The 24,058-nt window shown below is 28.9% G+C and overlaps 6 protein-coding genes across 6 annotated transcripts; 2 read left to right on the forward strand and 4 right to left on the reverse strand.

Annotated features, from left to right (window-relative positions):
• Positions 1–496: 496 nt before the first annotated feature.
• On the reverse strand, positions 497–2,447 carry OCT59_023198 (uncharacterized protein; the record flags this gene model as incomplete). The annotated part of the gene is made up of 5 exons (XM_025314151.2): positions 497–1,147; positions 1,225–1,425; positions 1,498–1,549; positions 1,611–1,652; positions 1,731–2,447. 5 exons carry the CDS (start codon positions 2,445–2,447, stop codon positions 819–821), a joined length of 1,341 nt encoding a protein of 446 aa, XP_025185747.1. The 3' UTR covers positions 497–818.
• A 4,281-nt stretch (positions 2,448–6,728) lies between these two features.
• OCT59_023199 (uncharacterized protein) lies at positions 6,729–8,570 on the reverse strand (the record flags this gene model as incomplete). The annotated part of the gene is made up of 5 exons (XM_066150603.1): positions 6,729–7,293; positions 7,365–7,433; positions 7,627–7,678; positions 7,738–7,779; positions 7,866–8,570. The coding sequence occupies 5 exons, from the start codon at positions 8,568–8,570 to the stop codon at positions 7,001–7,003; spliced, it is 1,161 nt and encodes a 386-aa protein (XP_066006617.1). The 3' UTR covers positions 6,729–7,000.
• A 1,341-nt stretch (positions 8,571–9,911) lies between these two features.
• On the reverse strand, positions 9,912–11,490 carry OCT59_023200 (uncharacterized protein; the record flags this gene model as incomplete). The annotated part of the gene is made up of 5 exons (XM_025324513.2): positions 9,912–10,234; positions 10,305–10,502; positions 10,571–10,622; positions 10,687–10,728; positions 10,819–11,490. 5 exons carry the CDS (start codon positions 11,488–11,490, stop codon positions 9,912–9,914), a joined length of 1,287 nt encoding a protein of 428 aa, XP_025185749.2.
• Positions 11,491–15,318: 3,828 nt separating this feature from the next.
• Positions 15,319–17,401, reverse strand: OCT59_023201 (uncharacterized protein; the record flags this gene model as incomplete). The annotated part of the gene is made up of 5 exons (XM_066150604.1): positions 15,319–16,112; positions 16,186–16,380; positions 16,467–16,518; positions 16,582–16,623; positions 16,694–17,401. 5 exons carry the CDS (start codon positions 17,399–17,401, stop codon positions 15,787–15,789), a joined length of 1,323 nt encoding a protein of 440 aa, XP_066006618.1. The 3' UTR covers positions 15,319–15,786.
• A 2,212-nt stretch (positions 17,402–19,613) lies between these two features.
• OCT59_023202 (uncharacterized protein) lies at positions 19,614–20,060 on the forward strand (the record flags this gene model as incomplete). Its single annotated transcript, XM_066150605.1, has 3 exons — positions 19,614–19,649; positions 19,756–19,765; positions 19,837–20,060. 3 exons carry the CDS (start codon positions 19,614–19,616, stop codon positions 20,058–20,060), a joined length of 270 nt encoding a protein of 89 aa, XP_066006619.1.
• Positions 20,061–21,758: 1,698 nt separating this feature from the next.
• Positions 21,759–23,492, forward strand: OCT59_023203 (uncharacterized protein). The gene is made up of 2 exons (XM_066146195.1): positions 21,759–22,951; positions 23,021–23,492. Exons 1-2 carry the CDS (start codon positions 21,823–21,825, stop codon positions 23,341–23,343), a joined length of 1,452 nt encoding a protein of 483 aa, XP_066006620.1. The 5' UTR covers positions 21,759–21,822; the 3' UTR covers positions 23,344–23,492.
• Positions 23,493–24,058: the final 566 nt, after the last annotated feature.

Below are 24,058 nucleotides of genomic sequence, written 5' to 3' on the forward strand. Positions count from 1 at the left end.
ATAATATTGCATATCTTTAGCTACGCTTCGAACAATTATCGGAATAAACTATTAATACTTTTGTAGCTTTACGATAAATGTTAATTTATTTCCTCTTCCAATTGAATTGAATAAATTATATTTTTTTGAGAAATGGAATTGAATATACTCAGTTTCTCAGATAGTAGATTTGCTATACCGTATCACACTGCTTAAAATACTCCAGTAACCCCATGTAAAGTCCCATGTAAAATATTTATCGTTAAATGGAATCAGCATGTTTATAAACCAAATTAAAATCTTCATATAATAAATCCCAATACTTTACATATGGGCGGTAGTATATAATTTTAAACTAGGTATTTATAATATACCTGTGTTAATTTAAGTAATGCAGTACGACATTAATCGTGAATGATATTTGACACGTGGCATTTTTGTTGAGTATTTACTTAAAATAGTGATGTTAAATTTTGGACGGTCTCCATATATAGTAGTATGTACATAGATCTAGACATTCTGAAAAGGGATGAAGATATAGTAATTTTATTTAATATAAATCTTACTTTAAATTTCTGTTGTCCTAACTAAAATCAATCCCTTAGATAATTAATTAATTTCTATAAACACATTTTTTTTTTATTATAAAATTAATCAAAATCCTTTGATATTATAAATAACTATTCATGTAAAATTTATAGGTCAATTAGTATTTTTAGTTTTGAATTTCCCCAGCCGTGGGTTCTATGGCACGTTTACTATTATTTTGAAGAATCGAAACATTCAGAATATGAAGAAGGGTGTATAAAATCTTAAAATATTTGTTTTATAATTTTTGGTTAAATAGTTGGACTCCCAGCAGTAGGTATAGCATGCTTATATTTTTGTTTTTTATAATATTTATAACCTAAAAATCCAACAACAATGCCAATACCAATACTGAGACCGACAGTTCCAAGAATAATACCAATTTGTTTACCATTATCAGATTTTTCCACAGGTAAATCAGGTGAGTTACTAGTTGAGTTAGATGGTGATTTATTTACACTGGTAGTATCAATTGTTGATTTTTCAGGTTCGAATTGTATTATCCATGTAAAATTTCTTATGTCAAGAATATAAAAAAATGGTAACTGTATTTGAGGATTAGTAATTGGAGTTATTTGACCTAGTACATAAATTATACAGTAAATGATTATTCAATATACTTAAATGACTGAATATAAATTATATTAATAAACTTACCAAAATTTATAAACATATAATTTCCAACTAATGTAGCCGAATGTGCAGAAGTTGTTAAAGGCATATTATCTATGGCGGGAACTTGTGGAATTGACCATTCATAAGGTGTCATCTTTGTATTTAATACAGCAAGTTGATTTAAAACTGGATCATCGTTAGGAACTTTACGTCCACCAAAAATAATTATTCTTTCATCTGGTGCTATTAAAACAAGGGAAAAAAATGGATCTTACTAATTGTTATTTTTAAATTTGTATAAACTATAATATTTACTTAGAACTGCGGAATGTAAAAAACGATTTTCCATAGTAACACCTCGTGCCGTCTAAAAAGAAAATTTATAAATCTAAAGAATAATTTTCATTAAATAAAATATTTAGTTTTACCATTAATGACCACTTGTCAACTTTCGTATCATAAAGGGCAAGCTAAATTGAAATTTACTGTGAATTAATCAATTCTTAGATAATATAGTTTTAGAAATATGTAATATTTAACTTATTTACCTGATTTATGTCAACATCACGAAAAGCATTAGTTTCTCTTCCACCAATAAAAACAATAATTCCATTAGATAACAAAGTAGCAGTATAGTCCGCACGAGGAAGTGGAGCATTTATTGTAGAGCCTTTTGACCAAGCTAAAGTATTAATATCAAATATATTCATATCATTCAATGCTATGGTATTATTAGGAGTTCCAGTAAATTGATCACTAAGTCCACCAAAAGCATAAAATTTTCCAGTGTTATTGTTAATAACACCACTAATTTCTCTTCTTCTTCCAGGTGCAATTCCACTTGTTGTCGGTATGGTCCATTGATTAGTTTCTAAATTATATGAATGTAAAATTGATTTAAAATCATCTAAATCAGTATTTACATTCACTGTAATTCCTCCAAATAAATAAATTACATTTTTTTGAGAACTAGGGAATGCTATTGCATATGAACTTCCAAATGGAATTGTATTTGGTAATTCTTCAAATGGTGGATTCACTGTATTAAATGGTTTTGATACATCGAGATATAATATTTGATCTAATGTTGTTGACGGTTTTAGATTATGAACTGTTTCTCCTCCAAAAAAAAATAATTTTTTATCTATAAGAATTGAACTTGTCGAATAACGGTCAAGCGGAATTAATGATTGTCCAATTTCTATTGATAAAATTACCAATAAAAAAAATATTTTTATAAGATTATTAATATTCATTCTTAACATAATACTTTTTTTGTAATATTTTCTTTCTTTTTTTTTTGAGAAAAAAAAAATACGTATTCAGTTTGACTAGCTATGTAAATACGATTTATTATGAAACGGGTAGGAGCATACTGAGTAAACAAACAATGCAATTCCTTTCCTTTTATTCACTGCATACTACATTGATGCGGAAAGGCATCTCCGGTGTTATTAATATCTCGTGACTTGCAATATGGGTGTCACATTTGTGAAATTTATAAAAAAGGGGACAACTTGCACAACAATTCGTTTCACTTACACGATATTGTCAACACAAAAATAGTACAACATACTTATTATTACTTAATAATTTTTAGCAATTGTTTTTTATTTGATTAAACCTTTTAAAGTATGAAGGATGTTCCATAATTTTAGTATTTTTTTTATTAGATTAAAAATAGAGTCACGGACGACGCTGTATTGTTGTATTTGTAATAATACAACCGCAACTCTAGATTTAAACACTATTAACATATATTTACTAACTGCTCCGTAACTTCCTGTAGCCGTGGTGAGGCACCGTTGCTTTGAATTTTAATTATAATTTTAATCGTGATATATCTATATATCTCCTGTGGTAACTTTTATTTTATTTATATTTTTTGGTTTACGTAACATTGAAAATATTATTTTGCGTGGCCTAGTCTTTTAATGAATTGTATTTGTATTATTCTTTTCTTTTCTTTAAAATACTCTATTTTTCTTTTTGACAAATCAATATCATAATTTATTATTAATAACTAAAAATATTTTATTCATTTACAGAAATCAATTATTTAATAAAGTATTGTCGTTAGACAGCAATAATGATTTTGTATTTGATTAATAAAAGAACATATTAACGTAAGTGTTCTGTATGGTACAGTAAACGCAATGTATTAGTTAGTATCCGGGTTTCAATTTGTCATTCTGAAAAATGCCGATCATTCGTCGATCATATAATAAATGTCACTATAATACGGTTAAAGCCATAAAATGCTCGGGTATACTAAATGTTTTTTTGGCAGTATAATTTATGAAAAATATATTACAAAAGTTTTACGGCAAAAAAAATTACATTGTCAAAGTTAACTTAAACCGAAATTTTCAATAATTAGATATTTGCCGATCATCTGCTAATTTGACTTTTGAAGCTTCGGGCGAAGCCACAGATTTACGGGCGAAACTTAAAATTTTCAAAATATATTATTTAGGTATTCAAGAGTCAATGACCAAAATAATCATGTAGGTAATCAAAAAGTTATCATTGAGCAAATGTTTATGAATATTATTAAAATACATATATAGACAATTTATGAACTGTTTAAAGAATACTTTTTGATAAAATTTAATATGCCGTAAATTTAAATAAGCTGTCTGTAAAATTATTATTATGTAGGATTTTCAACCGAAGTAATTATAGCGAAGTGATAAAATTGAATAAATGATCGACAAATGATCGACAAAATTGTAATAAGATGTCGGGGTCTGGCCCATTTTCACCGACAATCATTTCATCTCATTTCACCGACAGTTTTTAAATCCTAATCCCCTAACTTACCAGCATAGCGAACATGCTTTATATCACTTTGACGATCATTTGCCGATCACAAGTTTCATTTTATTAAAAAATGATTAAATTATGAAAAAGTGCAAGGCAAAGTAAATGCCTAAATAGGAAAAAAATAAAATATGCCACCTTTTATTGTTGTATAACTTTAAATTAAATAATTTATATAATTTTTAATTTTTATATGCAAAATTATTAATATGTGATAATTTGAAGTTTCGGGATAAAAATTGAAGGCCGAAGCCGAATACGCAAAGCCGAAACTTGAAATTTTGCATGAACATTCCTTTTATTATATATAATCTGTAAAAAAAATAATGCAAGGTTTCGACCCATAATGCAGGTTTTTTGCTTATAGAGAAATTAGCCAATTATTTGTTATTAATATATTTCTAATAAAAAAGATTATTTACATCATTAAAGATAATGAAAAACTTTTAGTTGAAGATGAAGATGATAATAGTTTAAGTGAAGATAATAATGATGAGAATATTGAAAATAATTTAGAAATAATAGTAAGTAATATAGATAATCTGTTTGAAATATTATACTAAACATGGGTTAAATTATTAATATAATTATTAGTATTTGTATTAATTTTTATGTTTTATATAAATTTTTAATAAAATTAAAATTCTGTGAAGTTATTTGTAAATTTTAAACACTTATTATATTTATTATTGTGTAAAATTGATCTGTCACGACATATGTATTATGTGATAAGATCAAATAAATGATTGGCAAATGATCGGCAAATTTGTGATAAAATAGAGATGTTCGCTATGCTTAACTTACCTAACCCTAATTCCTAATCCTTTCCTTAATTTCTTACCTAACCCTAACCCTGTCGGTGAAACGTCTGTCATCGGTGAGGTAATTGTCAGTGAAATTTATACGTTATCGAGAGGTGAACTGATTTCTTTTATTGTTAATGGAGAATACTAATGAAAATGGCCTAAGATTTTTGTCATTTATACTGTATTTTAAGGTGATATAGGTAAATTAAAGGAAAACATTTTAGATTTTCTCTTATTATAGAATAAATTTTTTTAACTAGTATTTGTACACTAATATACAGAACTTTAATTTATAATTATATAGCAGAATAAGCCGGCAAAGAGGGTATCATTATAAATCTACTTAATTCAAGAGCAAAAATATTACAATAACATGAACTGGAAAAACATGGCGATTTAATTTCATTACATTTTTTAGTCATTTCTTTTAATTCTTTAAATAAATATATTCTTAGACACGTAAAAAAATGTTTTAAAATCGCAAAATAAGCACTTTAATAATAACATGTAATGTGGGCATGTGGCGTAACAACACACGGCAATAACCAAGTTATGTAAAAAATTTTGTTTTGATGATCACTGATTCACCGATCAGTCTGATCATCCATGATTTTTTTTATAATACTAACGAAAAAAGTTTAGTATCATACCATCCTCGGGGTCGATCGGGTGATTTTTTTTAAAAAAATTCATTATTTCCTTCATAATCTATATGATAATGTTTTTTTCCTAATTTTTTCGTTCTTTCACCTTTAGGTTTGGATCAGTGATCAGATCGATACTGCGGTGCTACGGTAGGCATCTTTTATTCCTTTTTTTTTAATAATTTTTCTCTTATTATTTTTATTTTTTCAGTTTAAGTTTTGCACCATTTTTGAACTTAACTCCGGCCAAATTCTGACTAAAATTGGCATAATGCGGGCCAGTGTTGCGCTTAATTTCGAATCTGTACAATAATAATGATGGGCGTCCTTAACGTACAGTGAGGGTGTACGATATTAAAGTACAGAATTAACGTTAACGCTATCACGTGCAAGTGCATAACTCTTAAACTCGGGCCAGTTTGTACGTTAATATCGTACACCCTCACTGTACGTTAAGGACGCCCATGTATAGGTATTTACAAATTAAACTTTTAGCTTCATGTAATTGTGCTAGCGAAGCAACTTTTAATTATGCAAACTTTGTATTACGATTTATAATGATTTCTCCTAGTGAGTAAATAATTTTAAAAAAAAATTGAGAACAACTGGAAAATTAAAAATTACAAGATACCTTCCATAAAATATTCGATAACAAAAAGCGATATTAACTTTAATAAAGTATTGCATTTCCATTAGTTATCGCCATTAACATCAACTAAATAAAAATACTTCGCAAAACATCAATTCGCCTGAACAAGAGACATTTGTCCAAAAAAGGAGCATCAGCTCAGTTTTTTTTTGCTATATGGAATGGTGATATATATGAATGAGAGAAGTAAAATCCAGAAATTTTTTGATAAAAAATACTATTTAAACTTGTTTCTTATTTTTAAGGTGGTGAAAAAATACTAGTAATTGGAATTTATATAATTTATATGTAGTTTGATTACTGTAAATTCTAATTTAATCATGGCATATTGAAATATTAATTCGATATGAAACTCAAATTTTAATCACAGGGGAGGTCAGGTTACACAAGATTCGATTTGTCAAACTGCCATAACTTTATCAATACCGATTGATCCATTTTTCATGAACTTATTATAAAAATATTAAAAATATTCTTATTCTTAATAAGATGCATCTAATAAACTATTGATTATTAATTTAAATTACGTTAGTTATTAAAAAGATATTGTTCAAAATAATTTACAAAATTTAAATTTATATTATAAAAAAATAGCAGATTTGATTACCCTATTAAGTTAATCTTAGTACACATAATATTGCATAAGGCGCAATGGGATTTGGGGAAAATTTTTATTTGATTTTACTAGTATACAATAATTTGATTTATACTTTTTTTTAAAACCAAAATACATTAAATGATATGATCTTGTTATTATAGTTTTGGACAACATAGTTAAAAAGAACATCGTATACCAACCAATTTTCATATACAGTATATATAAGTATTATTATAGCGAAAGATATACCACATTTTTGCACACTAGATTAATAAAATATTTGTTTTATAATTTTTGATTAATTAATTGGACTCCCAGAAGTAGGTATAGCACGCTTATATTTTTGTTTTTTATAATATTTATAACCTAAAAGTCCGACAACAGTGCCAACACCAACACTGAGACCGACAGTTCCAAGAATAATACCAATTTGTTTACCATTATCAGATTTTTCCACAGGTAAATCAGGTGAGTTAGTTGAGTTAGTTGGTAATTCTTCAGGTTCGAATTGTGTTACCCATGTAAAATTTCTTATGTCAAGAATATAAAAAAACGGTAGTAACTGTGTTTCAGAATAATTTGTTATGGTACCTAGTAAGTGAATTATGAATAAGTATCCAATTTACCTCTTAAAAAGACTGAACTTAAATTAATTAATTTACCAAAATTTATAAACATATAATTATCAACTAATGTAGCCGAATGTGCAGAAGTTGTTAAAGGCTTATTACCTATGGCAGAAACTTGTGGAATTGACTATTCATATGGTGTCGTCTTTGTATTTAATACAGCAAGTTGATTTAGAACTGGTTCATTAGAGCCCACCAAAAATAATTATTCTTTCATCTGGTGCTATTAAAACAAGAAAAAAAATTAAACTTTATTAACTAATATTTATAAATTTGTATAAAATATAATATTTACTTAGAACTGCGGAATGTGAATTACGATTTTCCAAAGTAACACCTCGTGCAGTCTAAAAAAGAAGAATTAATAATAAATCTAAAGAATAATTCATTAATAAAATATTTTTACCATTAATGACCACTTGTTAACTTTCGTATCATAAAGGGCAAGCTAAGTTTAAAATTTATTGTAAAGTAATTAAATAATTTTAAATATTATATTCTTTACAAAAGTAATAATGTTTATGACTTATTTACCTGATTTATGTCAACATCATTAGTTTCAATTCCACCAATAAAAACAATAATTCCATTAGATAACAAGGTAGCAGTATAACTTAAACGGGGAGATGGGGCATTTATTGTAGAACCTGTTGACCATGTTAAAGAAATAGTATCAAAAACAATCATAATACTAGTATAAAATAAAATTTGATCAGGTGTTCGTTCCAATCCACTAAAAACATAAAATTTTCCAGTTTCTTTATTAATGACACCATTAATTCGTTCTTTTCTTGCTACTTCGTCATTTGTTGTTGGTATAGTCCATTCACGAGTTTCTAAATTATATGAATGTAAAACTTGTTTATAAAACTCTTGACTTGGATTTTTTGTATTCGTATCCACCATAGTTCCTCCAAATAAATAAATTACATTTTTTTGAGGGCTAAGAAATGCTGTTGCAAATGAACTTCCAAATGGAATTGGTACATTTATTATTTCTTCAAATGGTGGATTGACTGTATTAAATGGTTTAGATACATCGAGATATAATATTTGATCCAATGTTGATGAATTTTTTGGACTATGATATGACTCTCCTCCAAAAAAATATATTCTCTTATCTACAAGAACTGAACTTTGTGCATAACGTTCAACCGGAATTAATGATTGTCCAATTTCGGTTGATAAAATTATCAAAAAAATTATTTTTATAAGGTTATTAATATTCATTCTTATCATAATACAGTTTGTAATATTTTTTTTTGAAAAAAAAAACACCTGTATGCAGAATTGCTCTGAATTTCTGTATATTTATAAATTTTCTCTTTATTTAGAAAATACACCAATAGAGTTATGATCATATTGCTAGTACAACACTATTGTGACATACAAAAGGATCAATTATATTACGATGATCATTTATGTATTTAGAGAGTTTCGTATTTACCATATCTACCATTCTACCGAACTGAATGCAATGCAAGATAATCGTCAGTAATCAGGGTATTTATCTAAACAGGATATTTATGAATTTATTTTTTTTCTTTTATTAATACAGATCCTGAATTTATAATTTTAAAAAAACATATGACACGTGCACTTAAAAGGTACATTTAAAAATTTACACAAGTGATATTAAATTTTGTACACATTAAACCTAAAAAAGCAATGTGCACAATATAAATTAAATGTTTTTACCTTCAGTTACACATAGAATGGTCAGAAGATTTCGTCACAAAAATTTAATGACATAATTGATGACTTTATATATATAGCGAAAGATAACTTAATATATTCGATATTCCATAGGATCATGTATAGTAAAATTTTATAGTTATCCGATAGTATTTTATATGCAATATCGAATATGAAATTTATTTTATTAATAATTATACATGCAATAAAATATATCTATATACATTATCAATTATATAAGCTAATTAATGTGGAAAATTAAAAGTACAGTTATTAAATGTAAAATTACCCTCCTTAAAAACAATAGTTAAATATATAATATATTTGCCTTATTTAATGTAGTTTTATTTTTATTAAGGAGTTGCTGTTTGACTTTCATTATAAATTTGTAAGAAAATAATGATAAGAAAAAAAATGGTAACGAAAGAAAGAAAAAAAGGTGATAAAAATTATACTTTGTTAGACTATTTAGGCTATTGATAAACATGATCATAGAGGCCTCTCGGATATAAAATTTATCCGATGGAAAATAATGTTATTCACTCTTTTCCATCGGATAACTATATAATATTAATAGTTTATCTTGAGGTATCCGGTTCGTGAGGTAAGCCGGTAAGGTATTCAGTTCGACTCTTAGTGTAAGTAAAAAAATAATAAAATGCATTCAGTTTTACTATTAAGAAAACTACGTCATTTTTAAAAATACACTATTTTATACTATTGAAAATTCCTCTAAATTTTTTACACTCGTATATCGTTGCGTAGTTTTTTCACACGTGTATTATTTTGTAGATCTACGCTTAATTTATTCTCCTGATGTTATACAATGGAAATGAAAAGAATATTCTTCTATTATTTTGTATAATATTTGTTTATAATTTTTGATTAATTAATTGGACTCCCAGCAGTAGGTATAGTATGCTTATATTTTTGTTTTTTATAATATTTATAACCTAAAAGTCCAACAACAGTGCCAACACCAACACTGAGACCGATAGTTCCAATAATAATACCAATTTGTTTACCATTATCAGATTTTTCCGTAGTTAAATCAGGTGAGTTAGTTGAGTTAGTTGGTGAATTGTTTACACTGGTGATAACAATTGGTGATTCTTCAGGTTCGAAATGTGTTACCCATGTAAAATTTCTTATATCAAGAATATAAAAAAACGGTAGTAACTGTATTTTAGAATAATTTGGTATGGTACCTAGTAAATGAATTATGAATAAGTATCTAATCTACCTCTTAAAAGACTGAACTTAAATTAATTAATTTACCAAAATTTATAAACATATAATTTTCAACTAATGTAGCCGAATGTGCAGAAGTTGTTAAAGGCATATTATCTATGGCAGAAACTTGTGGAATTGACCATTCATATGGTGTCGTCTTTGTATTTAATACAGCAAGTTGATTTAAAACTGGTTCATTAGAGTCTTTACTCCCACCAAAAATAATTATTCTTTCATCTGGTGCTATTAAAATAAGTAAACTTTATTAACTAATATTTATAGATTTGTATAAAATATAATATAATATTTACTTAGAACTGCGGAATGTAAACCACGATTTTCCAAAGTAACACCTCGTGCCGTCTAAAAAAGAAGAATTAATAATAAATCTAAAAAATAATTTCATTAAATAAAATATTTAGTTTACCATTATTGACCACTTGTCAACTTTCGTATCATAAAGGGCAAGCTAGTAAGTTTTAAAATTTATTGTAAAGTAATTAAATAATTTTAAATATTATATTCTTTACAAAAGTAATAATATTTATGACTTATTTACCTGATTTATGTCAACATCACGAAAATTATTATCTTTTCCACCAATAAAAACAATAATTCCATTAGATAACAAAGTAGCAGTATAGTACGTACGGGGAAGTGGAGCATTTATTGTAGAGCCTATTGACCAGGTTAAAGAAATAGTATCAAAAACAATCATATCATTATACACTGTATAATTATTTTGACCATTTATTTGTTCCCATCCACCAAAAACATAAAATTTTCCAGTTTCTTTATTAATGACACCATTAATTGCTCTTCTTCTTGTTGGTTCGAATCCATTTGTTATTGGTACGGTCCATTCACGAGTTTCTAGATTATATGAATGTAAAACTGGTTTATAAAACTCTAGACTTGGATTTTTTGTATTCGCATCCACCATATTTCCTGCAAATAAATAAATTACATTTTTTTGAGGGCTAAGAAATGTTGTTGCATATGAACTTCCAAATGGAATTGGTACATTTATTATTTCTTCAAATGGTGGATTGACTGTATTAAATGATTTAGATACATCGAGATATAATATTTGATCTAATGTTGATGATGGTTTTGGACTATGAAGTGACTCTCCCCCCAAAAAATATATTCTCTTATCTACAAGAACTGAACTTAGTGCAGAACGTTCAACCGGAATTAATGATTGTCCAATTTCGGTTGATAAAATCATCAAAAAAAATATTTTTATAAAGTTATCAATATTCATTCTTATCACAATACAGTTTGTAATATTTTCTTCTTTGAAAAAACAAATACCTGTATGCAGAATTGCTCTGAAATTTTTGTATATTTATAAATTTTCTCTTATTTAGAGAATACACCAATAGAGTTATGTAAATACGAAATACGATTATATAGCTAGTACAACGCTATTTTTGACATCAATTATATTATGATGATCATTTACGTATTTAGTGAGTTCCGTATTTACCTAAAGTTTATTTTATTTAATAAAAGTAATGAAATTATATTTTAAAGTTATTAACCAAAAAAAAAAAATTGATTCAGTTCTTAAATATCTAATGTACTATAAAGAACAATAGAAAAAACAATAATTGTTTACCAAACTATGAATATGTGAAACATTATCTCATGATTTTACAAATTTCGTGGGTTTTTTTAGAAAATGAATGCATCAATGCAGGGTATTTATATGAACGGGGGTATTTATAAATTTATTTTTTTTCTTTTTTTAATATAGATCCTGAATTTAAAATTTAAAAAAAAACATATGCACACGTGCACTTAAAAGATGATAATTGGCAAATTTAAAAATGTACACAAGTGATATTACACATTAAACCTAAAAAAGCATTGTGCACAACATAAAGCCTTCAGTTACACTCAGAAATATTTATTAAGATCACAAAAATTTAACGAAATAATTTTTCATAATTGTTGACTTTATCTTAAAGTTTCCATAATTTTAGTGTTTTTTACTTTATTATTAAAAAGAAACAGATATTTAAGTTTAAACGACATTACCAACTGCCCGTAACTACCTGTAAGGCAGCCGTAGTGAACTAATTGGCATTATTCTTGTTGCTTGATGTTAGGTTATAAATTTTAAAGCTATGAAACTATTGCATAAATCTTTATTTATAAGGCTTACTTTAAGTAGAAATAAAATAATAAATAAGTAAAATACCATTATTTGTATTGTATATTTACTACCTACTGCAATAACTATGTTATTCATTTATAAAAATTAATTAATTATTACGAAATGACTTGGTATTTTGCTTTTAGATAGCGATAAATTTTGAGTAAGATTATGAATCTAATTAAAAACCTGTTATAAAAAAACATGAGGGCTGTATGGTACATCCCTATATATAGTATTCCCTATATATAGTATCCAAAAAAAGTGTAATGCATACTAGTACCATTTTATAATGCTGTAAACATGGGTTTCTAGTATTCCTACGGTATTGACGCGTTAAATCTTTTTTAGTTATTTAAAAGATATTATTCAAAATCTTTTGATCACTTAATTTAATATATTGTCAGATTTGAATTACCCTATAATCAAGTGGTATTTTAACCAAGGCATGTTACGTACGGAGCAATAGGATTTGGTAATTTGGTTTTACTAACAATAGTTTGATATACACTTTTTTTTAAGCCGAAATACAATAATAGTAATATTGATAATATCTGATATGGGATTACACTTATGTAAAAATTGAAAGTACTTCGTGGGACAAGATGTTTTTTTTTATAGCAAGTTCAATATTATATGACTTTAAAAATTGTACACAAATTTATTAAAGTTTGTAATCAGTTCTTCGTTAGTACGCTATGAACTTCTAAAAGTAAAATTTTGAAAAAACCAAAATGGATAAATATGTTATGATCTACGTGATAATTGTATTTCTTTACAGAAACTTCAAGATCGTAGCGAAGGCTTAATGCGCAGTAACTGCGTTATAAATACATAGTGACCACATTATGTAATCGTAAAGAAATTACATATATGCAGTTACTGCGCATTAAGCCTTCGCTACGATCTTGAAGTTTCTGTAAAGTTTTAATAATCATAATATAATTTTTTTTGGATTAAAAATACAATTTTTAATAATATAATAAAAAAAAGAGGAATAAAACTTTGGACTAAATTTCATTGATATTATTGATATTATTGCAATTTCCAAATGAAAATTTCCATGATTCATTATGATAATGCAGGAGACAATACTGAGGACTTTGCAAAATCTTAAGTATCATGTGCAGTTGATCTAAATAAAAACAGACTATTGAACCAAAAATAAGAATGATTGGATTGGCATGGTAACGGAACATTTTGCTTAATCTAAAATATATAAAGACGCCCTTCAGAAAACAAAGGTTGCAGCATCTCTGTGATGTACAACTGTTAGTTTTCTTGAGGTTTTGCAGCAAAGCCTTGCACTCAAAGATTTGTAATCATATTAAATTCCTAAAAACAGAGAAGGATGTTCACAGTAGCTGTCCCCATAAACTAAGACAGCAAACTGTGGCCACAATGTGTTTCCAGTTCTCTAAATTCAAGAAAGTTCTTAATGAAACAAATAATTGACATGAAAAAGATGTCAAAAGACTGTTGAAAAAGTTTGTTTCTCCTCAACAGATGGCATCTAGATCATACTCCAATCAAGTACATGCTAAGCCCCTTTAAGAACTTATCAGTAATTGATAAGAAAGAAGCACTTGGATATTGCCTTTCAAAGTTCACAACATTTTAATGATAAAATAATACCTTAATATACTAGAATCATTGATTGTATCTGCTAATAGCTAAAAATGAATTATCAGAATATTGTAAAAAAAAAATGTATAATTTTGTTATAAAATTTGGAAAATTAATTGTAAAGTAAAAGTGAAATATTTTTTAAAAAAAAAATATTTACAAGATGAAGGGTATTTTATATAGTTTTTTTTTTTGAGATGTATTTATATAATATGTGAGTAGTGCTTTTTCACATAAGTAAGTAACTGTGATTAATTAATTATATATAATATGTATGCCAATGAAATTGACTCATTGACTCATCATCACGGAGGATTTATGAAATACCCTAAATTTGTCCGTCATGTCAAATTAAATAAATATTTGACAGTCTTTTAGTCACCAAATTTCCCAAATTTATTAGTGAACAGTCAAAAATGAGCCCTAAAAAATTTTTTTGTACCCCAAATCTTGCATCTAACCAATTTTTCCAGTGTTAAAGGTGCGTCATATTTGACATTTTTTAGGAAAAAAGCTTAATGTTTCTGTAAGTCAATTTTAATTCCCGAGGGCGCAGCAGGGTTTTTGCCAAATTTCATAAATCCGCCGCAATGTGAGTTATGACTAATATTATAACAACTCTGATATTTCTTATAGTACCTTGCGCAAATACAATTCTAGTAAAAAATAAATAAATAAAAAAATAATAATAAATTATTTCTATATTTCAATCCAAGTCCTGCGATTTTCCCATGGTTCAAAAGTAATACGTTATTATTACAGTAGACTCGTATTATTTTGACAATTCTGACGTCATGTTGACACTTTTTCTTATTTTATAGAAAAACGGAAATACAGAAAAAAAGATCTGATTTCCCAGTAAAAAGTTCTTGTACCAAATATAGGCCAATTATGAAATGAGCCCATTCGGTATAAAATTTGGCCATATTTATTTTAATTTAATCCCATTTATGGTCCAATTTTTCGTACCAAACGGGCTCATGTATAAATTTAATACAAACCTAATATGAATTCAGTACAGGACTTTTTACTGGGTTTCGGATAGTAGTCGTCAGATTAGAATTTTCCGCTTTATTTAAAAAAAGAGTCACGTAATAAGCCAAAACGACATTCATGGTTAAAAAATGCTCGTTCAAATTTTAAGTCATTAGAGAAAACGAGTAAATGATATTATAGTAAGAAATACGATGTTTCAGGAATAATTAAATAATCCGGCTACCACTTTTCGGTATAGTCTTAAAATACTTTTATAAATATTCCTAGGTATTGTCTATTGTGACTATATAAATTTTTTATTTTACTTGTTTTATTAAAGCATACTTATTTTCTAATAATACACAAAATTATCTATGTAGGCGAGAAACTAGCGAATGTTAAATCATTATTTAGTCAAGTGATAGTCTATCAGGTGATTTATTGGTATAAATTTGAAAAATAATCATATATATGTATATATTATTATTGAGTGATATACCACATTTTTACAAACTATATTAATTAATGTAATAAATGGTAATTTCTTATAAATGAAAATGAGAAAGAATATTCTTCTATTATTTGGTATAAAATCTTTAAATTAAATATTTGTTTTATAATTTTTGGTTAAATAGTTGCCCTGTAAAAAAATGTTGATCCGTGTTTTATATTTCCATGTTTTTTCCGTGGGTGTATCGTTTTCACGAAATTTTTACGAAAGCCATGGATAAATAATCATGGAAATATTCAGATAAAAATTTTTTATAGGATTGGACTCCCAGCAGTAGGTATAGCACGCGTATATTTTTGTTTTTTATAATATTTATAACCTAAAAGTCCAGCAACTGCGATAACACCGACACTAATACCAACAGCTCCAATAATAATACCGATTTGTTTACCATTATCAGGGGTTGTCACACCTAAACCAGGCGAATTAGTTGACGAAGTATTTACAGTAGTAGTACCATTTGGTGATTGTGATAGTTGTTCAGGTTCGAATTTTTCTACCCATGTAAAATTTCTTACGTCAAGAATATAAAAAAATGGTTTCTGTAATAGAGAATCATTTTTTGGATGTACTTGACCTAATAATAAATTATAAATAAGTATTCAGTTTGCTTCTTAAAAAAAAAACTGAATATGAATTAATTAGTTTACCAAAATTTATAAACATATAATTTTCAACTAATGTAGCAGAATGTAAATTAGTTGTTAAAGGTAAAGGAGGAGCTGGTGTTGGAACTGACCATTCATATGGGACTACTTTTGTATTTAACACAGCAAGTGGATTTAGAACTGGTGTAGCAATATCATCTTTATTTCCACCAAAAACAATTATTTTTTCATCTGATGCTATTAAAATAAGTAAAAAAAAAAAAATACCTTATTATTAGCAATTGTTACTTTTATAAATTTGTACTATTAAATTCAATATTTACTTAGAATTGCAGAATGCGAATTACGGTTTTCCAAAGTAACCCCTCGTGCCGTCTAAAAAAGAAGAATTAATGAATCTAAAAAAAATAATCTTCTTAAATAAAATATCTAATTTACCATTGTTGACCATCTGTCAACTTTCGTGTCATAAAGAGGAAGCTAAATTTAAAATTTATTGTAATTAATTAATTTATCCTTAAATAATAAGAAGTATGCAATATTTATTTACCTGATTTATGTCAACACTAACTAAATTATTGGTTTCTCTTCCACCAATGAAAACAATAATTCCATTAGATAATAAAGTAGCGGTATAGTCCACACGAGGAAGTGGAGCGTTTGTTATAGAACCTTTTGACCAGGTTAAAGAATTAATATCAAGTATATTCATATCATTAAACGTTGTTACAACATTTTGAGCATTTGTATCCAATCCACTAAAAGCATAAAATTTTCCAGTTTCATTATTAATGACACCATTTATTTCTCTTCTTTTCTCAGGCGCAATTCCAGTTGTTGCTGGTGGGATCCATTCATTAGTTTCTACATTATACGAATATAAAATCGATTTAAATTTATCTACATTAGCATTTACATCCCACATAATTCCTCCAAATAAATAAATTATGTTTTTTTTTTGAGGACTAAGAAATGCTGTTGCATATGAACTTCCAAATGGCATTGGTGCATTTATTACTTCTTCAAATGGTGGATTTGCGGTATTAAATGGCTTTGATAAATCAATATATAATATTTGGTCCAAATGTATTGAATTTTTTAGTTTACCAAAAACCGACTCTCCTCCAAAAAAATATAATTTTTTATCTACAAGAACTGCGCTATGTCCATGACGTTCAACTGGGACTAATGATTGACCAATTTCAATTGATGAAATTATCAATAAAAAGAATATTCTTATAAGTTTATTAATATTCATTTTATCAATTTATTATCTCGTTGTATATTTTTTTTTATACAATACATAAAAAAAAATACATGTATTATATTGAACTTGCTATTTATATAAATTTCATTTATTTCCTTTGTTTGAAGATTGTACCAAATTGTGAAACACAATCATTCTATTAATAACCCCGAGTGATCGTCAGTAATAAATTTTAAGTTTAATCGTGAAAAAAATCATTTGTTTTATCTTCAATTATAGATAAATTCTACTTGTTAATTAAAATTTTGTTGTATAAAGATAATTTATATGGAGATAATTACGGACTCTTATCATCTTTACTTTAATTTGAAATGATGTATATAAGACTAAAACAACGGAAGTCGTAAATACTGCGCCACATTTATGCAGTTCATTTGCTAATCTCCTAAAATCTCCTATTTAAAATTATTCGGTGCATCTAAATTCAGAATTCTTTACAGAATCTTCTAATTTGAATTCTAAAATGCCATGAAAAGTCACGTTCGCCCAGCTTACTCATTGATACTATTTAAATTAATTGATTAAAATACAAAAAACGTTCTTTATAAAACTCGAAGAATTTTTTAAAATTTTGAGAGAATTACTAGAAGCTCATACGTTTTAATATGAAATTCAAGTACTATGCATTGCGTCTCTCTATATATAATATTCATACTATATATAGATAAGAACAATAGAAATTTAATATAATCAATGCATTTTAATTATAAATTATTTTTTTTATCTGGTCTAATTAGTAAATTGTGCTTTCCCATGTAACGTTGATCAAATTTTTTTTATTTATTTTAGGAAACACAATTACTGAAATGTTAAGATGGTAAAATGAAATTTGATTCGTTAGTTATTTTGTCATCAAACCCTTAATGAATGACACTCCATACTAGGAAATGAGATCCGTTGTGAGTTTGGAACAAAAAGATAAAACTAAATTTGTGATTTTATTGGCTGACGATCAACTTGAGTAGCCAGAGAAACACATGTTTATTTCATCCCACGTGATCGGTGACAAATGATGGAGTCGGATACCACCATTATATGGTGGTATTCCACTTGCCCTAGATTATATTACCACCATATGATCTAAATACCACCATATAATCTGGATATCACCATATGATCTAAATATCACCATATAATCTGCGTACCACCATATGATCTAAATAATATAATCTAATTACCACCATATAATCTAAATAATATAATCTAATTACCATCATATAATCTATTTATTTTCGCGTATCAGGTATCTTTTTTATACTCTAGCTATCCTTTTAAATCTTTCTTGTTATCTGTATTTTTTTTACCATCATATAATCTAATTACCACCCACCATTTAACCTAACTATCATACCACTATATAATCTAAATACCACGCTTTTCTTCTTGTTTCTGAGTCGTTTACATGCTAAATTCTACAATGGAGTTGTTGGCCCTCTGTAGCTGTTTGGATATCTGGTTTTATGTTGAGGATGCTGACCTCTTGCACCTGGTTGGGTGCTGGATTCTATATTGGAGTGCTTTCCCTTTGCGCCTATTTGGTTGCCTTTCTAGATACCAAAATGTGGTAAAAAAAATATAGTGCCGGGTGGCGCAGTAAATTCGTGGTTAATTTCGGCCGGCACTATACCATAATTTTGGCCGATCTTTAGGACATGTGATTTGGAGGATCCAAGCTAGCACCATGGTAATGACTTGGTAGTATCCTGGAGCTGTCATGGAACTAGTGAGGAACTGCCAGGATGCCAGAGAGGTTCCTATTAGTTCACCAGCTTGGATGCAGAATTATTATGTCTAAAGATCTGGCTGAAATCATGGAATAGTGTTGGCCAAAATTAAACAAAAATTTTACTGTGCCTTACTGCACTAATCATGTGATTCAGTTTTAGGCACTTCCTTGTCACTTTCAAGTAACTTTTGAGTAATGTTCGAAAGCCTGGTTTGGTGGTCAGCTGGTTAAAAAATCGGAGGTGTGACATGCCCGGCCCATTTGATTGCTAAAAAAGTACGTTGTCTTGCACCCTATTTGTTGCCGGTATAGGATGAGTTTTATCGGTAAAGCAATATGTATACATAATTTTGAGATGAAATTTGTCCTAAAAAACGTGTCAAACAAGCTTAACGAAAATAATAACACGAATTATTTTACCGGAGAAGCCTGTAATAAGAAATTCCTTTCCCTAACTCGAGCTTATTATGTGAGTAAATGATAATTGTTGGCAGACTAGATTTTGCCTGGCCTGTAAGTGGACAATGTCCGGCCGATTTTTTTCCCAACGCTATATACTTGTATTAATCATCGCAAGTGTGATATATTTGGTATATATAGACGACTAAGGCTTATAAAGAAGGATCCAGGTATTTACACTGTGCCTTTATTGTGATATTTTTTTACGAAAGATACACTAAAAAATGTTTATTATTTCTAGGAGCACAACAGCATCCCAATACAGTAACGCCATCATCATCACCTAACACGCCGAGTAGAAGACAACCATCAAGAATTCCTCGATCTCCTAATAGATCGCGTCCAACATCACCCTCTATATCAAGACCACCTTCTTCTGGTTCCAGACCCGTGACGCCCTCATTTTTTCAGAGCGCTGAAACGATTAATATTTATATTAATTATAATGAGCCGGATCGAGAGTGATTTTATAGTTTGCTATTCTGTATTAAAGCGGGATTTTTTCATATCTGTAAATAGCTATATTAGTTTAGTAAATTTTGTATTTTTTCATGACTGTAAGTGCGATGCAGTAGAATACGAAAGCAAATGTAATTAATAAAAAAATAAATATCAATATCACTTGACCGAAGGCGCTAAAGCATAAAACATGAAACATGTTTAAAAAACTCAAAGTACAATCTTTATTATATTTTTGTAAAGTAATATGTGAGAAAGAGCCGGCCGGCTAAGTAAAAATGAAAGTAATAAAAGACATTGGAGTAGATCTCGTTTAAAGGGAGGAATGACGCCCAACCTTTTGAAAATTTAGTATAAAACATTAATGGCAAAATTAACTTTAAATATTGCTAAAGAAATTGCACGTAGTAGAGGAGGTGAATGCATCTCTGAAAGTTATATCAATTGTCAGATGCCAATGTTTTGGAAATGTGCTAAGGATCATTTGTGGTCTGCAAGACTTAGTAGTGTGAAGAATGAAAATACATGGTGCCCACGGTGCGCAGTTGAAAATCGTCGTACTCGAACAATCGAAGATATGAAGAAGTTTGCAGAAAAGAAAGGAGGCTTTTGCCTTACAACTGAGTATGTTAATAGACGGGATCCTCTTGAATGGCAGTGTAAAGAAGGACATAAGTGGAAGGCTTCGGCAAAAGATATTCTTAAGGGAACTTGGTGTCGAAGGTGCAGTATACTAGGTCGAAAACATGTTATACCAGATAAAAAACCTATCCCGGTACAAAGACACGATCATGTTACACATCAACCTATTGATATAGCAAATAGTATTGCACAAGAACGAGGTGGTAAGTGTCTTTCTACAGAATATGTTAATGCAAATACTCAAATGCTTTGGAGATGTGCCAAAGGTCATGAATGGTCTACAACTCTTTATCGAATAAAAAATATGGGAAGATGGTGCTCACAATGTGCTGGTAATTTTCCCTGTGGTCTTTCGGAAGCTAAGGAAATCGCTCACAGTAGAGGAGGTATGTGTCTTTCTACAGAATATATAAATCTCTGTGTTCCGATGCAATGGATGTGTAATAAAGGTCATAAATGGTTTGCTAGTTTTAATAGTATTAAGCATGTTAAATCTTGGTGTCCATATTGCTTAAATAAGCATGAAAATCTGTGTCGCGAAGTCATAACTAACATTCTTGGCCTACCTTCCAGCATCCGCCGACCAGATTTCTTGAAAATACCTGAACATCCTCGAGGACTAGAACTCGACATCTATTATCCACAGTATGGATTTGCTATAGAAGTACAAGGTAAACAGCATGAGCAACACGTAAAATACTTTCACAAAGACCTGGAAGAGTTCGAGAAACAGTTGATGCGTGATCAGCTCAAAAAAGAACTTTGCGAGAAGAATTCGATTGTTTTAAGATATGTTTGGTATTACGAAGACCCATATGTAGTTATTCCTGAACATCTTCGAGAATTAGGTCTTATTGAGTAAACTCAAATATTTAAATGCTTTTGCGATTCGTTATTATTTTTTTCGAATATAATTTTATTCATCTAATTATTATGTGGATAATCGTCTGTGGCTTAGTTGTGAAACTTTTCTGTCGCACAGGGTCTATTGTATGACGGCAATGTGATTTTATGATTTTATCAGATTCGGAATTTGAATCAAAAAGTTAATGATTTATATATATGATGATTATTTTTTCATAAAAGGACGATAGTTTTCTTCTTGCTCTTCTAATAGTCTTCTATTATGGCTCAAACAGCAGGTCAATTACTAGGTCAAGCCGTTCCAGTTTGTCAATGGATCCCGCAAAATACACTTAATACAACTTCAACAATACCTGCTTACCCACGGTTTCCAAACAACGTGAGGGAATGGACCGGATTCTTTCGAGCTGTCAGACGTGCTGGTACGACTTTTCCCTTTCCAGGAGGACCATTCCCCACTGGTTTCACAAGCGCAGTACCTCTCAGAGTCGAAGGCGATGCAAAAACTCGTTTACGAGATAATGTTTTAGCGCCTGTCGAAGCATTATTAATACCACAAGGAGCATTTGTTGATACACCTGCCGGATTCTTGGGTGCTTCTGACCATGTTTTATGCACTAATAATTACACAGTGGCCAAGATGCCGGTGGAAATGAAAACGCGTCACAATCTTGATTTACGCGGTTATAATTTCTGGCAAATTTATCGATATAACGCCCGGCGTGGAATAATGAATCCAAGATTTGGAGACCAAAGATTCGATCCAAATTTTAGATTCAAGAAACGTATCCTATCGCAGATATTTGGTGAAATGGCCTGTAATGGCCTCCATTATGGAATTTTATCAAATTATAGCGATACATATTTTCTCAAGCGAGAAGAAACAAATCCAACCACCCTTTATATTTCCCGTGTTGTTCAACCCACTGATACTAATCCGACTTTACGCGAATGCGTTTACTATATCAGCCAACTTGCAATTAATGATAATGTTGGTAATAGATTGGGACATGTAGTTCTTGACAGTTATTCATCTAATGATGATGATGATGATGATGACTCTAGTTACGATGATCCTGATGATTATGACGACCCAGATTACGACCCTGATGACGATTCTGATGGCTCTGATGATTATGGTGATGATTATGCTGGTTTAGGGAAGAGGAAGAGAACATCAAAAAGCAGTAGTAAACCAATTGCGAGTTCATCCAAGGGAATCACTACTGTAGATAAGTACATAGGTGGCGGATCATTTGGAAAAGTTTTTTCTGGATATTATGATAATCAAGATGTAGCATGGAAGACTTGTGATGCATATAAGAAGCAAGAGGAGATGAAAACGCTAAAGCATGAAGCTCATATATATTCCATTTTAAAAGAATGTCAAGGTACAATTTTTTTTTCATTCATAATATTTTTGGATAATATTAACTTGTCTATTGCAATATTGATATTAGGTCGTGATATTCCACGTTTGTTCTACAACGGTTACATTTATGACGGATATCTTTTTGCGTTAGCATTACAATTAATTGAGGGCGCCCATCACGTTGATCCGGAAAGACTCACTAAAGAGGAAAAAAAGTTAATAGTCAATCAGTTAAAGTCAATACATAATTGTGGCGTACTACACAATGATATCTCAGAGAAAAATATTCTATATGAACCAAAGAGTCGCCATTACTTTTTCATTGATTTTGGCTTTAGTGAGGTCGTGGGTAGTGAGTCGCCGAAATTGCGCCAGGAAGAAAGAAGATTAAAAAAATTTTTAAAACTTTAAATATTTGGACGCATAGGACTATACCGCATTATCACACTAGATGAAGAATAATTATTATTATTGCAAGCTACAATGTATATATTACTTTCATTTTAAATCATAAAATGTAATAGATCATAAAATAAATCATATATTTTGCACAACTTATTTCCCAATACATATTTATTAAATAGGGATTCTAAACAATTTACAACATCAAGTTATTTCTTTGCTTGATAAGCGAATACAAAATTTATATTTGAGAATGTATATACGCATAAAACATGCACACATGTTTAAAAAATTCAAAGTGAAATCTTTATTATATTAGAAATAAATGAGAGAGTCGGCAGGAAAGTAAAATAAAGTAAATGGAGTAGCAGGTTGTTTCAAGGGAGGAATTAGCCGAGCCCTAACCCAATATAGTGGCAGTTCCTTCCCCGCTACTCCGCATTATTATCTAAACTACCACTAAATTCTTTACTATCTACCCATCTCATAATTGACATCACTGTGCTAAATTTTGGATCCCCTCTACCATAATAAAAATTTTCTACAGTACTCTTTCCAATCTTTTCCCCGGTAAGATGTCGAATTTCACGTCTCACAGTTTCAAGCGCATAGTCATTAGTCTCCCCCACTTCCTTTTCCGAGTCAAAAACTCTCTTAAAACGGTTCCTATTTTCCACAAGAGATGAATTGGATGAACCGGATGAATTACCGGATGAAGAATTAG

This window comes from Rhizophagus irregularis, chromosome 32 (genome assembly GCF_026210795.1).
Source record: "Rhizophagus irregularis chromosome 32, complete sequence".
In the NCBI taxonomy this organism is placed as follows: domain Eukaryota; kingdom Fungi; phylum Glomeromycota; class Glomeromycetes; order Glomerales; family Glomeraceae; genus Rhizophagus; species Rhizophagus irregularis.